At 42.1% G+C, this 17,164-nt stretch overlaps 2 protein-coding genes and 1 long non-coding RNA gene across 8 annotated transcripts in view; 2 read left to right on the top strand and 1 right to left on the bottom strand.

The window, feature by feature from the left end:
• Positions 1-8,545, top strand: LOC105523068 (myosin regulatory light chain 12A). 2 transcript variants are annotated; one of them, XM_011957799.1, is made up of 4 exons: positions 1-112; positions 5,572-5,767; positions 6,214-6,375; positions 8,054-8,545. In XM_011957799.1, exons 2-4 carry the CDS (start codon positions 5,587-5,589, stop codon positions 8,224-8,226), a joined length of 516 nt encoding a protein of 171 aa, XP_011813189.1. In that variant the 5' UTR covers positions 1-112; positions 5,572-5,586; the 3' UTR covers positions 8,227-8,545. The 2 variants fall into 2 exon arrangements, with proteins under 2 accessions (XP_011813189.1, XP_011813188.1); XM_011957798.1 differs by lacking the exon at positions 1-112 and adding an exon at positions 4,546-4,658.
• On the bottom strand, positions 7,758-14,007 carry LOC105523067. 2 transcript variants are annotated; one of them, XR_001003532.1, is made up of 4 exons: positions 13,728-14,007; positions 12,791-12,849; positions 8,551-8,631; positions 7,758-8,146 (listed from the first exon to the last, which is right to left on the bottom strand). It is a non-coding gene; the product is annotated as an uncharacterized LOC105523067 (long non-coding RNA). The 2 variants fall into 2 exon arrangements; XR_001003530.1 differs by lacking the exons at positions 12,791-12,849; positions 13,728-14,007 and adding an exon at positions 13,289-13,528.
• MYL12B (myosin, light chain 12B, regulatory) overlaps positions 13,528-17,164 on the top strand; it is a 17,144-nt gene continuing 13,507 nt past the window's right edge. The window contains exon 1 of one of the 4 annotated variants that reach the window (XM_011957794.1): positions 13,528-13,888. The gene's annotated coding sequence lies outside the window, so the exon portion shown is untranslated. Of the gene's footprint in view, positions 14,421-14,591; positions 14,787-17,164 lie in introns of those variants that run through there. The other 3 variants (XM_011957795.1, XM_011957796.1, XM_011957797.1) reach the window with 3 other exon arrangements.

A 17,164-nucleotide genomic window follows, 5' to 3' on the forward strand; every position in this document is an offset into this window, starting at 1 on the left:
GGGCCCCGCCCTTCGCCGTGCCCTGGAATGTGCGACCAAGCAAAGCCACAGGACGGACGCAACCATCTGCGGAAAAGATAGGGGGGAGGAAGGCTTAACACTGCAACAAGAGGTACAAAAAAGACGGAAACTCAGTTAACAGGACCCAGCGAACCATTATATGTTGCTCTATATTCTAGGTCGCCCGCTTTACACTTCCTTCTCGTGCACTTGGTCAGTACCGCGCTCGCTGACCACATTGGCGACTTCCCTCCATGTCGCCCCTCCGTGAAGTCTGCCCCACTCTGCGGGCCAAGAAAGGTGACTGGGCTTCCTTCCGCCTTGCTAAGCGGAGGCCGGAAGCGGTGGTTTTTAGCGGCTCTCTGGGTAGTAGGGTGGTGTAATAGCGGCAGCGAGGGGCTCGCAGAGGTGCTCGGATTCTCGTAGCTGTGCCGGGTGAGTGGCACTCGCGTTCGGGCGCGGGACACCCATCCCGGCGACCCGTCTCCGCGGGGGAGCTGGAGGGCGGCGGGGCTCCTGGCGCCGGGAGCGCACCTGGGCAGGTGTGCTGCCACCCAGGTCCCCGGTTCTGGGATCCGAGGCCATGGCTGGGAGTGGCCCAGACCGAACTGCCCTCCTGTGCCCAAACTTGGAGCCCGGGAAATGTGGCCTCGCTCACTGGCGCCTTGATCTTGGGCGACTGCCGGGCCCGCGAAACCCGACCCCTGCAGAGCTGATTCCGGGACTATTTTTGTTTCTAACGTCAACTTGCCCGATTCAAGAGGGTTTGCGCAAAAAACGTAGCCCATTGTCCCCCCGCTGCAGCTGTTGTTGCAGCTGTGTGGCTACATTTAGTAGGAATAACCAACTCAAATTGGGAAGTTCTTCAACTCAGTACCCGCTCCTGTAATTAGAACTTTTTTTCTTTAAGCGATGAAATTTTGGACAAAGAGATCTGGAGTTTAGTTTGTGGCTCGAGGAAAAACTCCAAAATATAATGCCTTGTCCCATTTGGGGGGAAAGTTTGGGCTAATTCAATTCGCCATGGAAGTGTTTTCTTTTAAAGTAGTTTAGTAGGTATATGAATGTATCTGTCAGTTTCTTGAGAGACCTATGGATTTAGCAGAGATTTTAACTTAAGTGCAAAAAGTTTTCTATCTAAAGGCGAATAAAGCGAATATTTCTTAAAATTATTGGTATTTGTCTCATGTTCTGGAAGGGCTCTGATCAACGGTCATCAGAAAAGCACTTTATTTTCAAAAGCGAAGCTTTACTGGCAAGTCAGCCCTAGCAGCCAATTGTCTGTCCAGTGGTGAGAACTTTTGGGTGTGGCAGTCCTAGAGAAGGAATCCTACCTTCAACCGGAAGTTTGCATAAGAAATGAAAACTTGGTTTACTTGGAACGGAAGCACCAACTTGAAAATACACTTTTTAAAAATTGCGGTTAGCACCAGAAAATAAATTACACTTAGTTTTTTTTTTTTTAAGTGCATTGATTAAATGAGGCGGTGTATTTGTTCAGGGTTTAAAAAGCCGACCAAATGATACCACACTACCCAGCGTTTTGTAAGATGGTCGTTTTTTCTTGAAGAATATCTGATATTTCTCAGAATATTATCAATCTGAGTGTTCGTTTTGTAGAAAAAGTTTCTAGGTTATTTTACATTTATTGTCACTTTGTAAATGCTGGACTCTAGGGTTCTAACCAGAGCACTCTAATGTATATATTGGTATGGATTAATCCCATTTTATCAGTGAACATAGTTTCTAGAGATCTAAAAAATCTTGTGTCCTTTGGTGTGTGAGGAAAGCCACTTTGAGGATCTGTTCTGTTTCTGCCACCTATTAATCTAGTCTCACATTTTCTTTAATCGTGTTGTGTCTCTCTCGTTATAGCCCATGATGATTCTGAGTTAAAACACAAAATAAAAAACAGATTCATTGCCACCAGCGCTCACCTCCTCTGACTTCAAAAGAGGTTATGCTCCTTTAGATTAATCTGTAAACTCAGTCTCCTGGCTGCCCTTCATCCACTTTCTCATGCTTCTGAAATCCTCTTCTATTCTGTAGAAGCCTGTTCTGAAGTCTCCTCGCTTTACAGTTTCATACAACATACACTCCTTCACACCAAAGATCTTTCGTTTAATCCTTCAAAAATAAAGACTCAGGCCGGGCGCGGTGGCTCCCGCCTGTAATCCCAGCACTTTGGGTGACTGAGGCGGGTGGATCACGAGGTCAGGAGTTCAAGACCAGCCTGGCCAAGGTGGGTGAAAGCCCGTCTCTAATAAAAATACAAAAATTAGCCAGGCGTGCTGGGGGGCGTCTGTAATCCCAGCTACTCCGGAGGCTGAGGCAGAGAATTGCTTGAACCCTGGAGGTGGAGGTTGAGATCGCGCCACTGCACTCCAGCCTGGGCAACAGAGCGAGACTCAGTCTCAAAAATAAATAAACAAATATAAATAAATAAAGACTCAACTTTATGACTGAAGAGCTTTCATAACTTGGAAACCTCGGGTCCTTACCTGGCGATCTTTGCATCCTAAAGAATAATTAAACTGACAGGAAATCTTTTCCATTTATTTTACCCTAGCTTACTTTTTGTAAAAAGCACTTTCAACTTTTTTAGATTAAGGAGTATACCCTAGTTTTCCAAACTTAGATGAGAGTTGTGCATTTGCTGAAGGCTTATTATATGAAGAGTGATAGTCTCAATTGTTTGCGGGAAAGTAAAATGAACAGCAAACTAGAATAATAGCAGAGGACCTTGACAATATCAGAAATGATCTGCTCCTTGAGACCATAGCACTGTTTCTGATTTGACTCCCTCCACCATTGTTTATTCCCCCCACACTTTTAGTTTGGTAGGAAAAAACCCCACAGTTTCTGTATTTTGGAAAAGTGACTGAAGCCAAACTCCCTATCGCTGAAAGGTTTCTGGTGGAAAAAGGTCAGAATCCAGCCTCCTCGAAAAAGGAAAGGCCTAGGTAGTAACTTGCTCAACATTACGCTATCAGTTTTTGGTAGAATTAACTACCTTAATTTGTTAGAATTGAGACTAACACCCAAATTCTTAATTCTAACTATGCCTTGTAGCTTCCAAATGATCCCACACTGGGTTTTTCAAGGTCTTCCTCCTCCCCAATCACTTAACTACTCAGAAACATCTTTTCTGAACTCACAACATTTAATTATTATGTACCATCTTACGAATTATTTTTCATTATTGTCACACATTGTTTTAAGTTTAGAGTCATACTTCTGGAATGAAAACTATGACTCATTTCATAAGTTGAACCAATCATCTCATTTCTTTATAGTTGCCTCCCCAACTGTATTTTAAGCTCCTTGAAGATAGGACACATGCCTTACATTTCTTAACTCTTAAGTAGTATTCAACATAATTAATATGACACTTGATACATATTAGTGTAATTAACTGTTCATAATAAGATTGATAAGATTAAGTACTGAATATGCTGAAGAAGAACTCTATATGAAGCCATTGTCAGTGCTGACAAAAAAAAACTTTTTTACTTTAAAAATCTATTTTATAATACATTTACAAATTCAAAAAAGTGCATGATTAAAATAGGAAATACATCAGAATTCAGAAAACATACTACTTTACAACCAAACCCAAACATTTTGAAAAGGTATCTAGAGGACCCCCATAAATTTAGTAATATGAGATTTTATATAATAGATTAAAAAATCAGTTGTGGCAGCCGTTTGACCTCATCAGTTCTTTGGTCTTAAAATAGCTGACATTTCTGCATCATTAGGGAAAGACAATGTTGTCACACAAAACAGACTATTTTTAAAGATGTGCTTTGGCTTGCAAAGACGTGACATGCCTAAAATATGAAAGCGATATGGACTAGTAAACGTGTCACACATTGGGTCTCAACCTCTTGCTGCAAGTCCTTGAGTACATTTAAGAGATGGAGGAATAATATACCCTTTAACTCTTTGTCGTTTTTAAAGACAGCACTTAGAGAGGAAAGTACAACCCCATGTAGTTTAGATATGAATGGGATTTACTACCCCCAAAGGTGTTATAGAATGAAAATATGCATTTATGAATGGTTTAAGTCATGAAAGGCAGCATCCTAAAAGTTGATTCAAGAATTCTAGGAAATTTGGGAGCAGCATATATCATAACTTCTGTGCTGTGTAGGATATATCTTTTCAACAATATATTCCAGTTGCCATATGGTGCTATATTGGATGGGCTGGAATTTGTGACTATCCTTTGTGGAATTTCCTATTAAAATCTGAAAACAGATTTAGCTTTTAAAAATTTGAGGCAGAGCTTTTCTGATCATTCCGTAATTGTATTTAGTCTGGACAATGTGGTTATAATCAAGGAAATAACGTAAGAAATTACTTTTTAAACACATCGGAAACATATTCTTAGGGTCACTGTGGAGTGCTGAGATCTAGGTGGTAGTTCATTCTTTGCAGTCCACACACTTATTTTTAGAGCAGTGGCATAGTGTTTTGCCAGATCATAGCTAAATGTTTTCAGAACGTAAGCTTTAAAATTGTTATCCTGGTCAGAGTGAAATCAGTAGTGCCTATTTTAGACCTGCTTGGAAGCATATAACTCAATGCAGTGTCATACTTTTGCTGCTGAGCGGTTTTCCAGACCACCATCTTCACTGCAACTCTGAAGGATGGTATGGTAGAATTTTATTGTCTGATGACTATGGAATTTTTAACTTCAAACAAATTTTTGTAGTTTTTAAAAAAGATTGAGTATTGAAAGGAAAGTTGCCTTTTTATTTTAGGTATTACTAGACATTCTTTTTAATTTTAACTTAAATTTTACTGGGATAAATTGAGATAAGAGAGCAAAGGTAGTTTCTACCTTTAAGATGTTTTCTGAAACATTTAAAATTATTTTAAAAGCTTGTAGTCTGATTTCTGTTTAGAGGTCTTAGATACTTCCAGTGATTTAGTGTGACTGTAATACAAGAAACTGGTTTGGATAGAGTGTAATGTCTATAAAAACTGTAGATTAATTCCCTTCAGTTTTTTAATACTTTACTGTTAGCCTTTCAACAAATAGTTTTCTTGAACTACTTTTGCCTAGAGGTGAGGGTACCATAAAAAATGTTAGTTGAAAGTGGAAGAACAATATTTGTCAATAGAGATTAGGAGATGAAGACCTGTTCCATCAGTTAGTCGTTCTTACTATTCCTCACCTTTCTGTCCACCGTACTATGGAATAGCCAATTTAGGCTAAGGCTGCAAAGGGTGGACCTACTGAAGATGAATTAGTATCCCTCAGCACCCCTATAGTGCTGAAGTATAGAACTTGGGAGTTTCCTAGGTAACCAATTTTTTTTGCTGCTTGGTTTTTTTATTGTTATCAAATCAGCAGATTTGGTTATCAGCTGTTGTTAGCTATATAGCAGTACGGGTCATATGTAATCTTGTTGACATGTGTCTTCTAAAGACACATTTCTGAGTAGCTCAAACATATCAGGAAGGCTGATTCTGTGTACTTTTGTGAATCATTGTTTTGATTCAAACTTAAGTAATCTTAGATATTGATTTAGTTTTTATTGTATTTCCTTTCCTAATTAGGACTTAACCACCACCATGTCAAGCAAAAGAGCAAAGACCAAGACCAAGAAGCGCCCTCAGCGCGCGACCTCCAATGTGTTTGCCATGTTTGACCAGTCACAGATTCAGGAGTTCAAAGAGGCCTTCAACATGATCGATCAGAACAGAGATGGCTTCATCGACAAGGAAGATTTGCATGATATGCTTGCTTCATTGGGTAATGCTCAGTTTAAATATTCATCTATTGGATCGAATTTCCACGGTGCCTTTCATGTTGATTTCATGAGTCTTAAAGCTCTCTAAAGCCTGTCTAATGGTTTGAGTAAAGTGTGGAACGGTGTTTCCCACCAGACCACCAGCAGATTCCTAACCCTGTCTTAGGATTGGGTTGGGGTTCATGTGTGTGTGTGTGTAAAAACACTAATCTAGATTATGGAAGCACTATTATTCCTTCTGACATTCCAATGGAATATCATATACTCTCCAGACTCTTTAATAGGCCCTATTCATTAAGAAAACTTTTCCCCCCAAGTAGTTTTGCTGTCATGAGTGCAAACAGTAAACTGTATGAATGATAATCTTTCTTACCAAAATGTTTACTGTCATTAATAGTTGATATGTATTATAATGTAATTAAAATTATGACCCCTTTTAAAAATTTAGGGAAGAATCCAACTGATGAGTATCTGGATGCCATGATGAATGAGGCTCCAGGCCCCATCAATTTCACCATGTTCCTCACCATGTTTGGTGAGAAGTTAAATGGCACGGATCCTGAAGATGTCATCAGAAATGCCTTTGCTTGCTTTGATGAAGAAGCAACCGGTAAGTGAGAGGTAACCTTTAATTACCAAGTGATTTAATTTTTAGTTATGGTAACTAAAATATACAGTGACTTAAAATATGATAACACCGTCAGGTTTGTCCTACACCTGTTTTTTCAAACAGAGTTCTCTTGGCATGTTTGTCACTCACTTTCTGCTTCTGCCCTAAGTAGTAGTTTACAATGAATAGGTTGTATTTGAAACTTCTTTGGGAAACTTGTATTACCCCTTTCCTAGCATGTTACCTCCACAAGGGTTAGGCTATCAGAAAATATGTATTCAATAAAAACCTTTTAACAGAATAATCTTGATGAAGTATACACTGTTATAGGCTGTGGCACCACTACAGTCCTGCGTGTGTTTACCAGGTATCTGTCAGCTCTCAAATTGTTTAAATCTGACACTTAACCTCTATTTTAAAATACACCCAGAAGAACTTAGGGTCTGGAATTAGACTATCTGGCTTCATATTCCTCTTCCACATAATAGCTGTGTAATTTGGGGCAAGTTGCTTAACTTTCTCTAAGCCTCTGTTTTCTTATTTGTAAAATGGGCAGTATTACCTACCTCACAGGGTTGTTGTGAGAATTAAATGAAGTGAGATGTACATGAAGTACTTAGCATACTGTGTGGCACAGAGTTAACTCTCAAAAAAACAGAATGTTAACTATACAGGGGCCTGATCCTTTGGCAGAAGTGTATGTAAGAGAAAACATAATGAGGGAATATTTTCCATGACACCCAACTCAACATGGCGTAGCCAAGTGTGTTTAGTGAAGGAAGGCACAATCTTGGGTTGCCTGAGTTAGTGGGACTAGTTTAAATACTGGGTGGTTGCCAGGGCCTGCTGATGGAAGCATGGTCTGTGGCTTTCAAGGCTCTCCACATGTCCATGCCAGTTATTTGGGAAATCTTAAAAATACCAATACCAGAAAATAAATCTGGGGTGACATCTGATTCTTGTGGGCAGGAGGTTTTATGAGAACCCTGGTATCAAATTCCCAAAGTAAAGAACACACCTTTCATTTTACCTCTGCACACCTCCACTGCCTAGCACAGTGCCTGCCACATAGTTAGTGCTCAAATACTTATTCCATGTTTTTGCATGTGCTGGGACTGGCCATATTTGTTATAATAATTGGATTTGTAAACAGTAAAAATTTCATTTTACATCTGAGAAAACCAAAGGGCAGGGATAAAGTAAAATGCCTGAAATAAAATAGCTTGTTAAAACTGGGCCTCAGGTTTGTGGTATTCTTTCCACTGTACCACTTTATTGATGCGCATGATGTAGTGTTGATTTTAGCGTGGCAGGTCAATGTTATTTGCTTGTAGAATAACACGTGACCATTCATGCCACTTTAAGGAACCGTAAGGCTTAGATTCTTTAACCATACTTTCTATTACTTTGTTTAGGCATAGGTTTAGTCTATTATCAAGAGATCAGAAGCTGAATATGGAGGCAGAATGATAAAGCAGAGCGATACCGCTAAACATCTGGGCATTTTTCTAGACACTTCCCTGCTGAGGCTGTTTTAAGTAGGTGGACACCCTGTAGTTCATATATTTGCATGTTTGTAGTTTTTAACGTACAGAACATGCTTAGTCGAGTATAGATATTCTTTGTAATTCACCCTCAGAGTAGTATGTATTCTGATCCCTTGTTCTTTATTCTCCAGGCACCATTCAGGAAGATTACCTGAGAGAGCTGCTGACAACCATGGGGGATCGGTTTACGGATGAGGAAGTGGACGAGCTGTACAGAGAAGCACCTATTGACAAAAAGGGGAATTTCAATTACATCGAGTTCACACGCATCCTGAAACATGGAGCAAAAGACAAAGATGACTGAAAGAATTTCAAATTCCAGCCAAACGTTCCTTGTTGCCACTTTGGGTATTTTTGAGATTTTCTCTTGCATGCCCTTAGCTTTACAGCTTTTGCATTTCCTGTTGTATTTATTCTCAGCCATTTTGGGCATATGTATCTTTATACTCAGACTGGAAAAGGGACTTTCTATTGATATCATTTTCAGAATAGAAAATAGGGTAATTTAACCTACCAGCCCTTCCCCCCAATAACTGTGGTCTATACAGAGTCAATATATTTTTTTCAGAGAAAGTTATTTGCTCGATTTTTTCTGAATCATAATTAAACTTTATGATAACATACTTACTTGTTTAAACTTCTTATTTACCAAACTGGGCCTTTGTTGGTTTTAGTCGTATCTTCCAAAGAAAGGTAGATGAGGGAAATCCTAGAAAATGATATGGTTGTTAGCTTTCTCTTCCTCCAATTTTCCTAACAATCCTATCTCCTCTACTATCCATTCCTCCTCCTCCTCCCAAGGATATCCAATTTTAACTGCCCTAATCAGATTTTCTGCACTTTGTCTTCCAATTCTTAAAATAATTTCCTGTAGAATTGGCATATATATGGTAGTTTCCGTAGTTTTAAGTTCTTAAGTTGACATACCTGCCAACATTTCCGCTTTATTTAAACTTTTGTAATTTCTGATTATTTAAAATTAGACCAGGTCACTGAGTGTAATTTCAATTTTTCATATTTTTAAAAACCATTTTGGCTTAAACGTTCTGTGGAATGCTACCAAAGAGAGATTTTTTAATGTTTGGTTTTAAAGTGCTGGAAATACAATGCAATTTTTTAAATTATATGTAGTTCTTCTTTAACCCAACAGTGCCTATTGAAAGATATTTATGCAGAGATTCACCACGAGTCCAGGTATGAGTTTTGGACATTCCTGACCCTCCCACAATCAAAACAGCTGAATCTACATGCCTGGGAAAGTGAGGTCATTATTTCAGTCCTAAAAATAACTTCCACTATTTGCAGAAATGCAGAACTGTTTCATAGTTAATCAGGGAGTGGCAGACAGTTTCATTCTTTCTCAGCTTTAAAAATCTGACTCTCAAAGGGCTTCAGGATTCTCTTTTTTTTTTTTCCAGACAGGGTCTCTCGCTCTGTCATGCAGGCTGGAGTGCAATGGCATGATCACAGCTCACTACAGCCTTGACCTCCCGGGCTCAAGTGATCCACCTCAGCCACCTGAGTAGTTGGGACTACAAGCATGCACCACCGTGCCTGGCTAATTTCTCAGTTTGTTGTAGAGACAGGGTCTCATTATGTTGCCCAGGCTGGTCTCAAACTCCTGTACTCAAGTGATCTTCCCACCTCTGCCTCCCAAAGTGCTGGGATTACAGGTGTGAGCAACCATGGACAGCCCAAAACTCCCACTCTCAAAGATTCATGAGTTTTAAAATATTTGAAACGGAGAAAAATTTGGTTGAAAAGAGTTGACAATTAGCCCATGAAGATGAGTAATTGACAATTACTGTAATAACTTCAAGTTTTATGCTATGATTATCATGACTCTCCTTGGACAAAACCATTACCTCATTCAGTATAAACAATTACTAAAAGCCTTCTGGGCAGCAGGCCTTTGCAGCCAATAAGATCAGCTAGATCCTGTAACCTGAGAAGGCCAACGCTATAGGAATAGATGGACTAGTCAAAGCTAGTTCTTGTCCTCTTCAACATTAGAATCTTAGAACCTGCCTTCATTCTTTGTCTTTTGTTACTGAATTTTATTCACTGGTTAAGCCAAAATACTTTTTCCAGGTTATGGCCATGGTGCTAAAATCTTGTTTTTTGAATTGAATTTCCATATCAAGAGAAAAAATTATCATATGCTTTGTTAAATCTCCAGTGAAGAACAGATAACATTGTTTCCACTATATGAAAAACAAGGTACTACTAAAATGATCTCTTGCAGGGTTCCTGTTTCCCTTTCAGATAACTGCTCAAAGAACCAACTTGCATTAAGAACAATGATGTACCCTGAATGAAATAATTCTCCTAATTAAGTAATACCATTCTTTGCTTAAACAAGAATGATTGCCAATAGAAAGGTAAAAGCATCCATTTCAATGGTGTGTTTGACTGAAAAATCAGTCTCAAAAGTTTCCATGATGAAAGTCAAACTTGAAACAAACCATTTCAAAAGATCTAGCTAGACACGTTGGCTCACATCTGTAATCCCAGCACTTTGGAAGGTCGAAGTAGGAAGACTGCTTGAAGCCAGAAGTTTGACATTAGCCTGGGCAACAAAGCAAAACCCCATCTCTACATAAAAATAAAAAAAAGAAAAATTAGCTGGATATGGTGGCGGGTGCCTATAATCCCAGCTACTCCGAAAGCTAAGGTGGAAGGATTGCTTGAGCCCAGGAGTCCGAGGCTGGAGTGAACTGATTGTGCCACTGCACTCCAGCCTGGGGTGATAGCGAGACCCTGTCTTTAAAAAAAAAAAAAAAGAAAAAAAATCAGACAAAACCAACCTAATGGGGGTGGCATCCTTATCTACCTGCATATGATATGGTCATTTGGATTCCAGGCCCCAAATTTTACTTGATGCAAGAACCTATGACTTGAGAGCAGGAATTGAATGCTCCTGGGAAAGAAAGGAGGAAGGCCTGAGCGTAAGAGACAAGTAAAAGCAAATTGAGAAGGAAAGGAAACCACTTGCTACAAAGTGAAAAGAGGAAGGACAGCGAGAGGTTTAACACCTAGACTTGAGGATCAGATAAAAAATGATCAGAGTTTGAAGAGGTAAATGGAGCCACAAAAACCGTTTTACGGAAACCTAGTTAATGTCAAGAGTAAGGAGGTTAGTAGTGTCCAACACAGAAAAGTGGAGTATGGGAAGGTTTAAATGAGATGCCCCCAGATTTGACAAGTCCTTAATCATGTTTGCTTACCTTTTCTGTCCATAAAGCGATTGTTGTAGCTAATCCCACATTGAAGAAATGCCCAGTTTTCCCCGTGCTGCTTATTCCGTTTTCACTTGCTCGTCCATCTTCCAAGTCCCTATATCTTTTTAGTCTAGATTTCTCTGTGTCTGCTCAAATAGCAGGAATTGTGACTTCTCCAATGTTTATCCACATACATTTTAGAGTTGTAATGAGTTTACAACTTGTTTTTTCATTTACTAAAATTATATCTCATGTTTTGGCATAGCCACATTGCTTTTTCAACCATTCTTAACTTCAATTATCTTTGACGTGTGTATGCTATAATTGACAATTTTCCAATGATAGATATTTAGCTATCCAGCTATTTTTAATAGTGAATACATTTTTATTAATGATTAAACAAAGCCTATATAGGCTTTTCTTTTGCATCTAGAGAGAACAATGTACCTTAGAATTATTTCTTCAGAATAGTGCTGTCAAATAGAAGCTTCTGTAATTATGGAAATGCTCTCTGTGCCATACAATAAGGACACTAACCACATGTGGCTATTGAGCACTTAAAATGTGTGTAATACTGGCCGGACGTGGTGGCTCACGACTGTAATCCCAGCACTTTTGGAGGCCGAGGCGCATGGATCCCAAGGACAAGAGCCTGAGACCATCCTGGCCAATATGGTGAAAACCCATCTCTACTAAAAATACAAAAATTAGATGGGCGTCGTGGCACACGCCTGTAGTCCCTGCTACTCAGGAAGCTAAGGCAGGAGAATCGCATGAACCCGGGAGGCAGAGGTTGCAGTGAGTCGAGATCGAGCCACTGCACTCCAGCCTGGCCAACAGAGCAAGACTGTTTCAAAAAAAAAAAAAAAAAATGTGTCTAATACTGCCAGACGCACTGGTGTGGTGTCTCTCACCTGTAGTCCCAACTACTTGGGAGGCTCAGGTGAGAGGATTGCTTGAGCCCAGGAGTTCCAGGTTGTAGTGCATTATGATCACACCTGTGAATAGCCACTGCATTCCAGGTATCAAACGTATCAAATACAACTGAGGAACTGAATTTAAGTTTAGCTACATGTGGTTAGTGACGATTGTATTGGACAGCACAATTCTAGAAACTTATTTTTTTTAATTATTTAAACTATCGAACCAAAACCTAGACTACAGTTAAGGAAAGGGTAAATATTGTAGAACCAGGTGTGACTTTTCAGCAATTGCTTTTCTAACACTATTCAGAAAATACATACAGTTATGAACTGGATTTAGAGCTGTGCTGCTGGGATGACGACCACCGCATCAGCATCATGTGTGCTTACCAGAAAATCGAATTATCCTCCAGCCCTTACTCACTGAATCCTAATACCCGGTTTTGAGGCTCAAAAATGTTTTTTAAAGTCCTGTTATTAGGCGTGCTACTGTTTAAGAACTGCTATAGAGTGCTGAACACAAGCTCCCTCCCTTCTAGGAATTTCTGATCAAAGATTTCTAGAATATAAACTCACTAAGAGGTTTTGAATTCATCTGTCAGCATGCAGCACATGTTAAGGCAATAAGAAGAGTTCAATAAAGATTTGCTATTAGATTGCCAATCCTCCAGCATCCTGAAGTAATGCTATTTTAGTAATGCTAGATGAAGTAATGCTAGATTACCTCAAGGTGAGGGAAAAGATCTTGAAGAACACAGCCACAAACACGATATAGAACAAAACCTGAGAAACGTAGCTTCGTGTTTTTCTTTTTCTTCTTCTTCTTCTTCCTTTTTGTGGAGAACGGGGTCTCGCTATATTGCCCAGGCAGGTCTCGAACTCCTGGACTCAAGCTATCCTCCCGCCTCCGCCTCCGTGAGGAGCTGGGATTACAGGCGTGAGCCACCGCGCCAAGCCGCTTCGTGTTTTTCTTTGTGTGTGCTTTATGTGTGTGCGTTGCCATTTTCTTGATAACGGAAAGAAAGTAGTTTGAATAAAACTTTCTTGTGGCTAAAAGAGGAATCAAACAGCCATAGGCTGTGGCCGTAGCCTCCAAGGCCGTAAACCTTATGAGGGTAAGCAGAGAGGAGTAGGTTAAAGGATTTAACTCGGGCTGGAATGCGGTTTGAAAAGAGAAAGGGATTCTTGAGCGGAAAAGAATCCGCCCAGGCGCCGCCCTCACCTTCTCAACATTACATGGGAAGAACCCTAAACCCTGTCTTGTCTGAAACTCAAATTTAGAAGAACTGTACTTTTACTTGCTAAATCTGGCAACTCAGGGTTCGTCGCCAGGCGACCCCAAATCCTCGGCGGATCGCGCCCCGCCTGGGTCAAAGGGTACCCCAAATCCTCCGCTGATCGCGGCCCGCTCGGGTCAAATTCCAGGGCCCGGCCCAGCCGCGCCCAGCGGGCCAGGAATGCGGAAGGGCCGCGGAGCTGCCAAAGGAGCGGGGGACGAGGGCCCGGCTGCGGGCGACCGCCGCAGCGCCGGCCGCTATATCGCAGCGGATCGGAGCAGGCCGAAGGGCAATTAAGACCCCGACCGTGTGCCTCCGACCCCAGCAGCCCAGCCGCTCCGCTGACTCGCAGACCCCGCGCGCGGGCGCGAACACTCTGCGCACCCCCGTTCCACTTGGTCCAGCCGCGCCTTCCGGTGCGCCTTCCGCTCCGCCCCTTCAGGCAGGAAGTGTCGGCGCCGCCAGTGTCCGGCCACAGCCTAGCGCTCTTCGCTGTCGCTCGTCGTCTCGCGCAGGGCGACCCCGGTTCTGGTGTTTGGCGCCGGGTGAGTGGCGCTCGACTCCGCTCGCGATACCCCTCGGGCCGCCTCCGTGTCCCCGGGGCCCCTCCCGTCGCGCGCCTGCGGCCGGACCCCGCCCCAGCGCGGCCAGGCGTCGGCGGGACCTGTCAGGCTGGCTGAGTAGGGGGCACGGGGCCGGAGGTGGAGGTGGAGGGAGGGGGGTTGGCGGTGAGGCCCTGGCCCGGAAGTCCGGGGGCCGGGAGGCTGCAGGCCATGTAGCCGGCCTGGGGAGACGCCCTGCTGGAGTGGTGGCCGGGTCCCGGCGGTGCGTGGGTCGACCCTTCACCACCTGGGTGACCTCACACACCTGGGCCCTGGACCGCCCGCCGGCCCCGGGGTCAACGCCTGCCCCCCCGGCGCAGCGGCGGGCCCTGGCGGTGGATTAGGGCAGACGCAGGCGTGTTCGTGTGGAGTACCTGCCCTGTGCCCAACACTGTCCTAGATGCTTTGGAGGGTGCAGGAGCCTCCTAGTGCAAGGTCTTGCCTAAGGTGAAGCCTCCAAGGAAACTATTAGCATGCCGGTAGCCGAGTGTGTGGTTGATACAGGCTCAAATGTAATGTTTTACATAGAGTTGTAATTCGCTTAGTGTGTCTTGCATCTTGTAAAGATTTAGTTTATTCGTGTTGCCTGAAGAAAGGACAATTAACAGAAATAGGGAAAGGTTACTTGGAAAAGAATCGTGACCTCACTGAAGGCCTTGGATTCAGCCCTAGGAGGGAGAACTTGGCGTTTCCGGCTAGATGTGTGGGAGTTGGTAACAAGAGCAAAATTCAAAAGCTGGGAATTGTCTCCTGTGAAAAGCAGACCGTGGGGTATGGAACCCATACCGGCGGGTATCGAACAGAACTATAACGACTAATAGTAGCAAATAAGGGTAGATAGGTAAGTGGGACCTTCTTATGGATGTCTTGAAAACTTAGGAGAAAGAAAAGATTATGTAAGAAGCCATAGAGAGTAATTTTGGAGTCTTCACTAAGGGAGTAATAAGAAAGGGATGTTTAGAGGATTCATTTGGCCGCTTTAGTTGAAAGTAGATTTGGCATGGTCCTTTGGTAAGAGAAGAATCAAAGCATTTAGAATTCAGTAGGACCTAATCGATTACCTTGTGAAGCCTTTGCGTTTTATAACTGAGAAAAACGAAGCCCAGAGAGGTGAGGTCATTTGCCCAAGGTGGTGGACCCTCCTGGACTTCATAACGAAGAGCACAGCTTTTGCCTTGTTTAGGCTCTGTTGAGTGAAACAACTTTTATGATGGCCGACTCGGTGTGCGTTTATGCTTTGATGAGACTAAGCTTGGACAAGATGAACTGCAACTTCTAAAGGACAGATCCCCAGACGAGAGTTGCTAAGGTTAGGAAAGATAACAGGATGTGGAGCCCCAACATGGGGCTAGTTTTCCCTTTCTCCCAAGATTCAAAGACTCCAGGTGTATTTGGGGGTGAGTTTATCATACCCTTTTTGCCAGCATCTTTGGGATCTTCCTTCCTCACTCCACACATTAACTTTGGGGTATCATTGCTTGTTACTCCCAGCTATCCACATTTTCATGGTAGAGAATTTCAGCTGCCTGAACGCAGGATGTTACTGGCTAGTGGTTTAAGCTCTGGAGCTAGATTTCTGAGTACAGATCCTGACTCTTAAGTTCTGCCATTTTCTAGCGGTGTGGCAAGTTGTTTGTTCTCTTTACCCTGATTTTCGTATCTGAGAGAAGAGAATGATAACAGTACCTATATGATGAGTTGTCGTGAGGATTAAATGTGTTAATACATACGAAATGTTTAAATCAGTGCCTGGCACATCTTTAGCACTCAGTTATTGTCCCTGGTTAGTACTGCTGCTTCCAGGTATGGAGCAGTGGGTAGCTGCTAAGTTTCTTTAGGGATCTCTTGGGGAAGAGACTGGAACCATAGGTAGACCATAGAGAAAAGCCTTATGTTGAAATTCAGATCCGGGACCTACCTTGTAATGAACATATATGTGTAATTCTGTTTGTTACAGGAAGGAACTATATATACACACTGTACACAACTATATATACTATACATATATCTATACATATATATATGTATTTGCTTAACTAGGATTATTTGAGCACCTGCCGTGTGTAAGGCATGCTACTAAGTTCCACAGTCCAAAGTGGAAAGGTAGAAGGCAATAAAAGGAATGAATATGGCCAGGCATGGTGGCTCACACCTGTAATCCCAGTGCTTTGGGAGGCCAAGGTGGGAGGGTCATTTGAAGCCAGGGGTTCAAGACCAACCTGGGCAACATAGCGAGACCCTGTCTCTACACCCGCACCCCCTCCTTGCAAAGTAGCTGTGTATGGTGGCTCATGCCTGTAGTCCTAGCTGTTCAAGAGGCTGAGTTAGGAGGATCACTTGAGTCCAAGAGTTCAAGGCTACAGTGAACTTTGTGCCATAAACCCAGTAAGAGAGGTGAATTTCAAAAACATTGTATTGAGTGAAAGAAGACAGGCATATATATGAATATATACTGTACAATTCCATTTATAAGAAGTTCAAAAACAAAACTAATCTATGGTGATAGAAATCTAAACTTGGAGAGAATTTTCTGAAACAATGTTAACATTTGTAACTTAATGGGAGTGATAGTTACATGGGTATACACATTATAAAAACTGATTAAGGTTTGTACATTTGACTATATAAATTTCACTGCAGTAAAACAAAATGATATGGAAGGCTCAGAATAGGAAGTTTGCAGCCAACTGGAATGATCATAAAACCTATAATAGAGAAAGAAATGTCAGTGTTACATGTATGTGGTAAGTGTTAAAATACATCTAGAGTACTAGGGGAAATGCTTCCCTGGTGTTAAAAAAAAAAAAAAAGTTGAAAAAATTGAGTTTGACTCCTTGAAAAAAAATACTACTTTTTTTTTTTTTTTTGAGGCGGAGTCTCGCTCCGTCCCCCAGACCGGAGCGCAGTGGCCGGATCTCAGCTCACTGCAAGCTCCGCCTCCCGGGTTCACGCCATTCTCCTGCCTCAGCCTCCTCAGTAGCTGGGACTACAGGCGCCCGCTACCGCGCCCGGCTAGTTTTTTGTATTTTTTAGTAGAGACGGGGTTTCACCGTGTTAGCCAGGATGGTCTCGATCTCCTGACCTCGTGATCCGCCCGTCTCGGCCTCCCAAAGTGCTGGGATTACAGGCTTGAGCCACCGCGCCCGGCCGAAAAAAAATACTTCTAATAATTTATAGAGCTATTTTTTTTGCCTAAATATGCAGCATAAAACCAATTTT

The sequence above is a fragment of the Colobus angolensis genome, unplaced genomic scaffold (assembly GCF_000951035.1).
Source record: "Colobus angolensis palliatus isolate OR3802 unplaced genomic scaffold, Cang.pa_1.0 Scaffold45, whole genome shotgun sequence".
NCBI classification, from domain to species: domain Eukaryota; kingdom Metazoa; phylum Chordata; class Mammalia; order Primates; family Cercopithecidae; genus Colobus; species Colobus angolensis.

Bases quoted from the DNA above. Each gene is read 5' to 3' on its own strand.
- LOC105523068 (XM_011957798.1), top strand. The intron at 5,768-6,213 runs GTAATGCTCAGT...TTAAAAATTTAG, and splicing joins TGATATGCTTGCTTCATTGG to GGAAGAATCCAACTGATGAG. The intron at 6,376-8,053 runs GTAAGTGAGAGG...TTTATTCTCCAG, and splicing joins CTTTGATGAAGAAGCAACCG to GCACCATTCAGGAAGATTAC.